The sequence below is a fragment of the Tripterygium wilfordii genome, chromosome 21 (assembly GCF_013401445.1).
Source record: "Tripterygium wilfordii isolate XIE 37 chromosome 21, ASM1340144v1, whole genome shotgun sequence".
In the NCBI taxonomy this organism is placed as follows: domain Eukaryota; kingdom Viridiplantae; phylum Streptophyta; class Magnoliopsida; order Celastrales; family Celastraceae; genus Tripterygium; species Tripterygium wilfordii.
The window spans coordinates 345984-358158 of NC_052252.1; the positions used below are offsets into that span (position 1 = coordinate 345984).

General features: G+C 39.0%; 1 protein-coding gene and 1 pseudogene across 1 annotated transcript; one reads left to right on the top strand and one right to left on the bottom strand.

The window, feature by feature from the left end:
• Window positions 1-3726: 3726 nt before the first annotated feature.
• On the top strand, window positions 3727-7924 carry LOC119988739 (annotated as a pseudogene).
• A 1333-nt stretch (window positions 7925-9257) lies between these two features.
• LOC119988737 (fasciclin-like arabinogalactan protein 1) lies at window positions 9258-11816 on the bottom strand. Its single transcript, XM_038833893.1, has 2 exons — window positions 10950-11816; window positions 9258-10131 (listed from the first exon to the last, which is right to left on the bottom strand). Exons 1-2 carry the CDS (start codon window positions 11589-11591, stop codon window positions 9550-9552), a joined length of 1224 nt encoding a protein of 407 aa, XP_038689821.1. The 5' UTR covers window positions 11592-11816; the 3' UTR covers window positions 9258-9549.
• Window positions 11817-12175: the final 359 nt, after the last annotated feature.

Here is a 12175-nt window from a genome sequence, read left to right on the forward strand (position 1 = left end):
AATTCAGCATACTGGCCAACAAGTTTTTCTTTTTTTATGAAGAGACTTTTATGTCCTTGTCTAATTTTTATGGTGGTTTTAACTTTTAAATCTATTTGTAAAAAATTGATACCAAATCTGATAGGCATCCAAAGAGTCCATATATTACACGATACTCGAGGAGAGAGCATCTCGACAAGATCGAGAAGTCAACCTCTGAGTAGTAAATGAATCATGATAGGATTCATCTTCCTATAAATCCGCCTAAATTAGGAGGGAAGATCCACTCTTACCAAAACTACAACTCATTTAACTTGTATAAAAGGGGCCCAATTACAGGCGAACAATAAAAAAATGTGCACTCTGAGCTATTCTTTAAGCACCTATAACTCTTTAATATTATTGATTTGAACATCAAAGAGATCTCCGAACACACCCTCAAGACCCCCCATAGTTCACTTGTTCTCTTGCGATATGAGTTCTATCGTCTGACATGCCATCAAAACTGAAGTCAAATTTGAATGTCATCACTTGTATTTATAAGTTAATTTATTTCTTTTATTTGGAATTATTGTATAATGGGCAATAAACTTGGGATTTTGTTAAAAGTTATTTGTATCCTTCCCTTAATTGTATTATATATTTTTTGCTTGATAATTTGAAGCTTCATTAATCAAAAATCACTATTTTATGCATACCTTAACTCTAAATTTCAAATAATGCAATGATTGCTTTTCACTTGCCCCTTTTTCTAAGGGTAAGATTGTAAATTTCGAGTTGTCCAATTTTATGAAAAAAGTCCAACCCATTTTGGTTGGAGGGTGTAACAATTTCCACATTTTGCTATATTTGTAATTCTCTTAATTGATTGTCTTAGCTGGCTCTTACTAGGTGTTCTTTAATTGGCTGGCAAATAGTAAAAATAAATATTTCTAACTAATTATACAGTATGAATTAAGATTATAATTCACAAAATCAAAGCTATTTTAGAAAAATAAGTTGGGAGGAGGTCACTATTTTGCTCCCTTTGATCCAACAAAAATTGCTAAAATGTCTTTTCAAATGATTTCTACTGACAATCAAGAAAATTAAAAAAAGAAAAGAAAAGGCAAGATTAGTGCATGTAATCATGATCAAACTTCAAAGTAAGATATTTGACTTTGAATTTGTTTACCAAACTCAAAAGCAACACATAATCATTATTATCATGGTTATTATTTAATCTCTTTCAGATTGTTAATTTTGAGCTCATTCAACTTGCACCTTCGAAAAGAATCAAGGCTCAAGTTTCCCATATGCGGTGGATAAGGGCGGACCCATTAAGGGCCAAGGATGGGAATTGCCCACCCTCAATTTTTTTTAGTCTAAAGTTTTTTTTTAGTCTTCAATCCAATCTTTTTATCCACCTTATAGTTTAACTTTAGTCACACCCACATATTTATTAAACATACCCGACTTATGTTGACTTTGTTTTGACCTTGGCCTTTTTTAAGTCTAAGCTCTTCACACCCCACTCAACATCTTGGAAGAACAAAATCTCGTTTGTCTTCTCTCTTGAACCTTCTTCTTTGGCTGATTTGAGCGTGCTTGCAGGGACGACGCTCGTGAAATTGGTCATGGACCAGAAGCCGCTTTGTTTGCTGCCAATAATTGTGAAGAACAAGGGTAATCGGTTAAGCCAAATTACTTAGAAATGGATTAACACAACAAGCCAATATCTTGTCATAGGTGGTCTTTGCTTTGGAAGAAATCATATAGAGGAAATCGAACTGGTGTTGTCCGGACCCAACACGAGTGGAGGTTGTGTATGCACTCCTCTTGAAAGCTTTACGGTTGCATTGGAGCGTAAGAACTCAGATCTGGATTCGATCAAAGCTATGTAAGTGATTACTTCTTCAAAAACCTAATACTGTAAGCGATGATGATGATGTTTCGTCGAACAGGGTATTTGATAGTCCTCAAGAAATCAAATCGGATTATGGATTGTCTTCTTCATTTGGGGTGCATTTCTAAAATTTCTGGAAATTTTTGTGCTTTTGGTGTACTTATAAAAATCTTGCATTTTAGGGTTGCACTTAACAATGAGTTAAGGGATGTCTTTAGTAAACATCGTGTGACTAAAGTTTTTCATAACTTTTGTCCTGATAACCCATTTGACCCAACCCATGTGTAATTGTAGGCTTGCAGTCATTTGGCCAAGCCCAGCTTTTGCCCGCTCCGTAGTCCATCCATTCTGCTCTGCCCCTTTTATGACTTGCTATTTGCCAGTCTATCAAATGAATGAAAAGCAAAAGTTAATTTGTCATACCCAATTTTATTCAAAAAAACTTCTCGAATATATAGCTTTTGACACTCTAATATAGAGTTTTTGGTACATTTATAATTAACTTTCAATTATTATTAATCACAATTTTATAAACCTTTGATTTTTAATATTATTTTTCGTATTTTCGAAGGCACAACTAAAAAAGTAACCAAATGTTTTTTGAGGGCCAACCTTGTTTTGCTTTGTCCACTTTGACATAGAATCTTGCGTCCACCCCTAGCAAGGGTGCATCCATAAATTTCAGTTATTAGGGAACACATTATTACTTTTTTCGGTATCGTTCTCTTTCGTTTTCTTGTTACTTTTTTTTTCATAGTTTTTGGAATATTGTTGAGTAGAGATTGCATGAGTCAAAATTCATCTTGCACGAAATCTCCTAAACAAGGCCCAAGTAAATCTTAGTCAAGCTCACCGGCCCACGGTTTGAGCTCTCCTCATGAGAGCCTCAGTCGAGCTCATATGCCCATGCCCTAAGCACTCCTTAACCGGGCCCGCGTGACCTCATTTGAGCCCAGGGGCCCACGACCTAGGCTCTTGATTCAACATGGGCCCATGGTTCTCATCCCTGCATACATGCCCATAGTTTAGGAAGCTCTCTCACCAACTCATCTCTTAATAGTGCTGGCCACCCACATGCCTGTCACGTCACGCAAGTGAGCCAGAAGGTTATAAATATAGAGGTCCGGCCACTTTGAAGGTATTCAACTTTTAGAGGTATTTTGCTATCTCTCTAAGCTCTCATATTTCTCTCACTACAAATCAATTAACTTGATCATCGGAGTTTCTTCGATCGACACCACATCGATGTCGAGCTTTACGATATGCTCTCTTATTATCTTTTTGGGATTGTCGAAAACCTCGCTAACATTTTTTGATTGTAGATATTCGGGTCTACAGAGATGAGATGGTGACTCGGCAATAGTTAGGCCTCGAGGAAATTATATGAACCAGTGGGGGTCCTAAATGCATGTTCTTCAATGCTATGCACTTGATAGATCTTTATAATATATTGCCCATGCACATCACGTGTAGACAATAATGATACAGAAGTACCCTTTTTTTTTTGACGCTCCCTACTTTTTTCTCAAAAACACCCTCGTCACCAATTCACCACACCACGAGCTTCCAATTATACAGGGGCTTTAGTCGCAATATCAACACCTTCTAAGACGTCTCGTTCTTCACGGTGGCCCTTCCACTGCAGGCGTTCAGGAAGGACAAGCAACGAGGTGGGTGGCTCCTGACGTGGTCCCGACGACACTTGGAGATTTTCTATTGGTTGTTTAGAAAGTGGTACTACGTCATCCCAGCAATCATCGTTACGTTAGCACTTCCCACTTCTCCTATGACTAAGCACGCTTTGAAGTTTGAACGCATTGCCTCGTTCAGTCTATTCACTTGAAGCAGAGAGAGGGGGGAGGGGGGGGGGGGGGGATTCGTGAACAGGTATCAGGCGTGATCGATTATTCTTAATTAATCAGTTGTTTCTGCTTGTATTAGCTTTTTAATTGCTGAATCGGTTGGTTCGATTGTTTTTTTTTATTTGATTCCATTTTTTGATCGAATTCAGGCTTGAACGTACGTTTGCTTGAGTTCTTATTGATTTAGGTTTTATTGCTTTGATGTGCTTGCGAGTTGCGACCAGTGGCTTAGTGTTCGTTTACAGTTCAGCTGCTTTTGATTGTTTGCGACTTGCTACTTTTTCATACGAATTCGAGCATGAATGAGGCATTTGATGAAGCTTTTTGTTAGCTATTTCAGATCTTCTGTTTATTTTGGTTTGTTTATGCTTTTTTGTGCCACATAGTTTTAGATGCTTTTGTTTTATTGATTTCTTGATGTTTCTTTGCAAATTGCAGTTTGAACATGAGTTCATTTACCATTCAAATACCTTTTTATTCATCATATCTGTTCTATTTATTTCAATATTTTACATTCTGCCAGGTCAGAGATAAGTTTGATTCCTTTTGTGGTGGGAGCCATGTCAGTTTCAGTGAATTCATCATCTCCGGTGGACCAAGTATATGAAAATGGTATTCAGCATGTCAACTTACTTCCTGCAACCAATGATGAACATGGAGGTGTTATCTTGGACATGAAAGAGCCTATGGCCGCAGAGGTCTTTCAAGTGATGCTTAGGGATTCAATACAACAGTGGAAGCAACAGGTGCTTATTTTAGTAAAACACATGAAAATAAAAAAAGCATCCAGGGCCTACTTGTCAATGGGTGCCAGATTTAATAGTTATCCTTCAATTCAATCGTGCATTCTAAACCCCTTTTTTTCGTAAAGCCGACCCTTAAACTATTTTTATGTAATCACCTTTACCGTTATCCAATTTATGTTAGCCTTTGTATACACTCCAGTGCTCCACATACCACCACTCAACCATTTAGTCGAAGTTCTGAATTATTCTTGACTTTGTAAAAGCCTCTCTTTATATGTGATGAAGGATGATAACCGGAGTCGCCTCCATCTGGTCGAGGTTTTTGTGTTTGAATTACACAATCTTAGAGAATAAGTGGCAAATAAGGCTGGAGCTCACTAAGTCGATGTGGTATTTGTTGACTGTAGTTCATTTCCCAAACACTTCCTTTTAGCAGTCAAACCCAACTAAAGCATCCTTATAACAGGACTAAAGGCCCTGAACCACTTTATAAGTAATCATATGGTGCCTGAGGAGTTTGTTGACTGTAGTTCTCGTGTTAGGTTGCATACTTAACCATGTTGACTTTCCAGAGATTATATAACACGGCTTGCTGCCTTTTCTTTTGTTCTTTTCTTGACATTTTGGCCTGGAGGTAATTCCAATGATATTAGTTATATATCAATTGACTCCATAGGGAAAGAAGGGAGTTTGGATTAAGCTGCCTATTGGACTCATGAATCTTGTAGAAACTAGAAACTGTTGTTAAGGTAATTAAGTCCTGATTCTTCTTTTGTTATTTTTTGGAAATTCTTGCTTCTTGGGTGATTTGTCAGTTACCATACTGGTCCATACATCACCCATTATGTTGACAGATCTGTTATATCGAAGTCTTCTTTCTGATTTTTTTGTTTTTGGCCTGGCATACATACTGTGCTGGTGGCAGGAAGGATTTTCATATCACCATGCAGAGCCCAATTACCTGATGCTTGTTTGCTGGATTCCTGAAACCGTTAGCACTATTCCTGCAAATGCTTCACACCGAGTAGCTGTCAGAGCCATCGTAATTAATGAAAAAAGAGAGGTATTCCCCACCCTGATTTTTTCATACACGAGTCAAGGTTGAGACTGGATCATATACTCACCCGTTATAAAAATGAAAATCTTTATGGCTTATAGAAAGAGAATTATGGTGCCATCTAAGTTTGTTTTCTCTTGATGTATAGGATAGAATTGTGCAAAAATCATTTGGTTGGAAGCAATCAGAAAAATATATAACGCTCATAAATCAAAGTTCTTGCTCTTGATCTGTATAAACTTGATGCATTGCAAACATATACCACTTGCTAATTCTTTAGTCCCTCATAAATCTATTGCTTTACTATCAATTGATTTAACTCAATAAGGCATCATGTTCTCGACACTTTCTTGTTCTCTGATGTCTCTGTAGCAAGTGCGATGGTATATATTCTCAATTTTGTTTTTATTTTTGCCGATCTAGTTGCTTGTGTTATCGATTTACATGTGGGATATTCTTGTTGGCAGTTACTTGTAGTCTAGGAAAAGATTGGTAAACTGCAAGGGGTGTGGAAAATCCCTACTGGAGCTGTTGACGAGGTACGTGACCAAACTGATGAGTTTTGCACCTTAAGTTGGAAGCAATTTGGTTTTGAAACATTAAGGGAGCTCTTCAATGTGCAGGGTGAAGATATTTTCAATGCAGCTGTACGAGAAGTGAAAGAAGAGACAGGAGTAAGTGATGAACGTGTAACAATACTAATTTGTTTATGCTTCTAGATTCATACGAGTGTTGATGGTTTAAGGTCTCTGGCTTTCACTGTTCAAACTGACACAAAGTTCCTGGAGATTCTCGCATTCCAGTATAGTACTTGCCTATAAATTGGCTTAGCCTGGAAATTTGGTAGCATGTCTCTTGTAGACATTCTGCTACAGTTGTTAAATGGTCACTCATCTGAAAATTTTCACATTCTCAAATTAGTTTTATATTAACTTTCCTTTCCTTTCGGTTCTTTTTATGATTTTATCAGCTCTCAATTCCTTTCAGTTTTTATGTGCATTGTTTTTCGTGTTGGCTGAACTTAAATAGCTTCTGAGGCATTGTTTTTTAATCGTAATTCATATTTTCTCTGCATGTTTTTCAGACAAGAACACAAATCATTTTTTGTGAAGTCTGATTTATTCTTCCTGTGCAGGCTTTGTCCATAGTCTTTTGACATACAGAAGCAAGAATTAGAGATTGAGGCGGCCCAGGTACTTGATAAGGATATGAAACAAATATTTCTTTTTGAACTTAAAAGTATTGATGTTGCTTTCTTGAATTGATGTAGATGAAATTCTCTTGCTATTTCTCCGATCTACTATTTTATTCATGCTATATAGTCATTCATCGTAAAAGGTATAATCTGATGACCCAACGTATTAGTTATTATAGCATATCCAATCATGTACATGCTGGCTTGTGCTGCACCCATGGTCATGAGCATTCTCTGATACTGTTGAGTCATCAGTTCATTACTTGATCACCAGAATGTTATCTCACAAATTCACAATGGCTTTTATGCTTGAGGACCTTGTCAAAGGAAATGCTGATAACATCTCAAAGGAAATGCTGATAACATCTCAACGATGTCAATATCATAACATTGTGAAAATGGTCTCCTTTAAGCATGAGAGGAAACACTGATATGTATTCTGACGCACATATTTTGTTCTTTATCTCCTGTTTGTTCCTTATGTGAATAAGATAGTTGTTGAGCCATACCAAATTGACTCCCAGCAGTTAGTATTGCCCTCTTTCCCTCGCTTCTGTGGTTGCGATGAGTTCAGCATGTGAACTGCAAGGGGAATCTTGAGGGGATAGTGCAGTTATGCCATTGATTTCTCATTTCATATTTGCATCTGTTCTAGGGTTGGCCTTTAGCTTATTTCTGCAGCGTGTTCGTCAACTTGCATTAATTTTCCACTAGTTGGGAGGGTGAGGCATATACCCTAATTGACTTAGGTTCTTGACAAATCTCTCAACAGTGGATGCCATTTGAGGAATATGCAGCTCAACCTTTTACCCAGGCGCATGAACTTTACAAGTACATTGCTGACTTGTGCATAGAAAAGATGGACCGAGCTTATGCTGGATTTACTCCGCGACCAATAACATCGGATGGCCAAGTTATTTATATCTGAACGCAAAGGATTTCAATCAGTCATGTTCCGCTGAGAGCCTCTAGGAAGAAGGGGAAATAGGAATTACATTGTCAAACAACTTTGTAACTCTTTATGTAACTTCATGTATTGATGTCTGGTTCTTCAGGCTGTAAATAAATAACGTGGTGTATATTTGTGAATGTATTGTTTGGAGAATGTACCTCCTCCTGATCTGTTTCGTGCAGATATTGAAATGAGGAAATCATGAGGATTGCCATCCGTTTTAGACCAGGATGACAAATGAGTTTTGACGTCTTGTTCCTTAGCGTGATTCAACTTATCCTGTGATGGTTAGTGCTGTTGCCTTTTTAGAGTAGGTTATGAAGTATCTCTCGCTCCTCTCCTCCCTGCTTGCCACCCTTTTATATGTTATTTTTGAAATCTTCTTTAAACTCAAAATTTCAGCATCACCAAGTCGACCTTTCATAATTGACCGAATTAACATAAAAGGGAAATCGAATTCGCGGGTCTTCTGTCGGGAACGCCTTGGCACTTCAATGGTTCGCTGAGTTCCCAAAAGCCCTCTCTTTTCTTGACCAAAACCCTGATGTTGGCGTCATCGTCCTCGCTGGCTAGGGCGATCACTTCTCCCTCACCGTCATCTCCGAGCAGGCCCAATCCGGCGACCGCGGGAGAGACTTGTGCAATCTAGGGTTGTCGAAAGCCGGTTATTAGCTGAATTCATGGAGCATGTATCTGGAGTTGATATTGTCACCGCATCTGACATAAGGGTTTGCAACAAAGATGCCTTCTTCTCGGGGAAGGACGTTAAGGAGTTGGGAGATTGCCCGGGATTGTCGGATACGGGAACACCGATGGAGTTGGGTTTGACGGGTCGGAGGGCTTTCGGGTTCAGATGCTAATGAGTTGAGTATTGTTTCAAGGGTTTTCGTATCAAAGAGAGAAATGGAATGAAGAAAACATGCAAGGAAAAAGAGGAGAGATCCAAACCACCATCCCCTATTGAGTATCAACAAGGTAACGCAGTTTATTTCTGTCGGTCACTCGGTCTCTATAATCTATATATATATATATACACTTCCTTCAAGGTAGAAGTCTGGTCACGAGGAACAATCCATTATTATCCTCCTCCTGGGCCTCTCCCCAACACTAACACCACATCAAATCTCTCCCCATCCTCTCTTATGCACCTATTTGCTGTAGCTCTGTTGTGATTTTGCTAATTTACTAGTATTATGTTTTAGTTTGGAAAATGCATAGATGATCTGAATTTACATGCGAATATATGGACTAGACGACTAGTGAAAGAATCATTGTAGTTGAATCCTTGGAAACAGTCTATTCACTCACATATTATACAGATAAAAGGAGTTGAGGTCTGTCCTCGACTCGACCTTGTTCAATGCGGGAGCATTAACGAGTGTTGTTTACACTTTTTTTTTTTTTTTTAAACATGTATGATCTAGTAAATGCATGTTTGATTGCGTCTTTTTTGATGCTTCTTTTGCTGCCATGCGTCATTCGTAATTGTGGGTGACAGTTTGTGCTGTGCAACTTTAGTCCATTTTGAAGAATGAAGTTTACAATATATAATAATTGTCAGAATATAGAAAAACTGCTTTGTTTGGTGGCAACAACGTGTATTACAATATCTACAAAATATGTCTATAACAACACTTGCCAAACGTACATCCCACACACAAAACCAGAGAAAACATGGAGAAACCATAAGTAACCTCCTCTAACCCAAAAATAAAAAATGAAAATAAAAAATAAAAAAGAAAAGAAAAGAATCTCTCACACAAATACAAACACAACCAAAAAACAGAATGCTAAAAGATATTATTAACGACTCACTCATTCCCTCTAAACGTAAGTGGAAGTAACTAGATAGGCAAAAACTAAAACCAATAACTTACAGAAGTAACAAACCTAGAAACAAACTCAATGTCGCAGCAGCGAGTCTTCTGCTGCCATATCTCACACCAGCATTGTCATCAGCCCTTTGATCTGCAACATCACCATCTGCATCTGGAGAATCAGCTGGGGCGGAGTCAGAAGCAGGAGCGCCTGCTACGTCCTTGCTAGATTTTGGGGCGTCAGCCGCCTTCTCCGGGGCAGGTGCGGGGGCTGGAGTAGGTGCCCCGGCTTTGAACAACTCCTTAGGCAATAAAACCTTGTCAATTGAATATATTGCCAATGGCTGCTCATCAATCAAAGTCCCAGTGATTCTTGCTGTTGTGCTCTTGGTCTTCAGTGTCACTTGTTCACCATCATTCTGAACGGTGAAATCGAACTTGCTTGCTCCATCGGTAGCTAGTGTGTTCATAACCCCATTGTTGGACTTCAACATGGACAATGATTGATACACAGGCACACCAAAGAATTCAAGGAATGATACTTTGGCCGGCGCTGATAGGTTCTTGAATTTTGGTAAAAATGCTTTGAATGGATCATCAAGAGGACAGAACACTGTTAATCCCCCATCAACACTGTCCTGAAAGTCACAACAGAAGACACAACTCTTTATTACTTATCCCTGATGAATGAAGAATGAGAATGCCCAATAAACATAAAAGTTAAAACTTACTTTAAAGTAATTAATTAATCCGAGAACCAAACCCATTAGAAATAACATATATCAGTCTACAGCACGTGGCCGAGGTCAGAGTGAAGACAATAATTAGCCAGCTAACCTTATTGCTTTTTCCTAAATTTCTACTTTAAAGTAAACATCACAATCCAAGTTACAACTCAACTAAATCTCAAATAACCTTTTGGTTCCTTCCCCACTTTTTCAACAGAGTCCATGTTCTCTGTTTTTATCTGTTCATTGCTCTGGAGAATAAGAAGAATCCTCCACCATCCCAAGAGCCATTGTTGAAGCCATACTTCAAGCCCAAGGTCACTTAGGGACATCAAGAGGCTTCCACCACTCATTTTAACAACTATACCTCTTCTAGTGAGTAGTGATCACAATGTGCATGAGGACAACTTATAAACCCAAAAATCCATATAAAGACATCTCAAACGATTCATACCCACAAATTCATCCAAAACAGAAAACTGAACCCTGCCCATTGCTCTTTACTTAGTCTAGTCAATTCAAAACCCAAAGGTCTCCATTCATACATGAAGTCATAAAACCATACATACATTTGATTATGTATACGTACACACGCATATATGTGCCTATATTGATTTATTTGTCCAAAACTTCCCATAAAACACAAAACCAGAAAATCCACACACACACACACACACACACACAATGCATTATCATTTATCTCCAAAGAAATGAAGCCTACAAGTTACCTGGTATGTCTTGGAAGCCTCAGGATTGGCCAACAGAGTATCAGCAAATACCTTGCAACCGTGGGCCAACATGATCCCAGTCAAATTGACTTGGGCCGGACCAGGAGCCGGGCCCTCAGCGACGTCAGACTCCAAGACCTTACTGATCTGAATCACCGATATATTGTAGGGCACTTCCTCCAAGCTCTTGACATAGAAGACATCAAGATCAGCTCCGTCGGGTGCGGCGGTTCCGAAGCCGACCTTCCCGCCTTTCAAATCGGTTATGTTAACGAATCCAGAGGATCCGGGAGCGGAACCAGTGGCCTGGAACATAGTGGCAGCGAGGGCGGTGCCATTGGTGATCTGGTGGAGCTTCTTGGAGCCAAAGTAGTCGAGGAGGACGTGCATTGAGAGGATGTTTTTGAGAGCGTAAAGAGAGAGGTGTTTGGAGAGGAGGTGGGACATGGCGGCGTTATCAATTGCGCAGATGGTGATGGTGGTGCGGGTGTTGATTTCGGGGGCCAAGTGGGTGAGAGTGAGGTAATGATTGAAGGTGGAGAAGGTGGGGTGCTTGGCAAGGAGGCGAGTGATGTTGTGGGCGTGAGTAGAGTATGAGATTGTGAGGAAGAGAAGCACAGAGAGTAGTCTCCTCGCCTCCATTTCTAACTTCTGAGTGAGAGAGAGAGAGAGAGAGAGAGAAGGAGAGGGAAGAAGGGTAGTAGTATATGGAGAGGCGAGTAGTGGTGGAAGAGAGAGAAGTGGTCTTGGATTTGGTTAAATGACCAAATAGGGCTTTCGTTATTTTTTTTTCGTGTGTGTATGAACATATTTAAGCTGAAGCAAAAGAAGGGTGTGCAAGTGCAAGAAAGGTATTTAACATAGTAATAGTAATAGTAATAGTAATAGTAATAGTAATGAAGAGAAACATATCACGTGACGTGGGGGGTGGGTTTTAGCATATCTTGATCAGAACTCTAAAGCATTATCATCTACTTTTAAGAAAGAAAGACCAAGCCCGCGATGATACTGCAAAAGCATGCATGGAATCATAAAAATAGAACTAATAACAAATCTATCTATCACGCACCCACTGACACTGCAAAAGTCCCCTCCAAATCCAAATCCAAATCCAATCCAAGATTTTCAAGTTTCATGCCAATGCCAATTAATTAATGAAAAACATTATTCACCGACAATAGTTTTATCTATGACGACAACCTAATAATAATAAACAACATGTAATT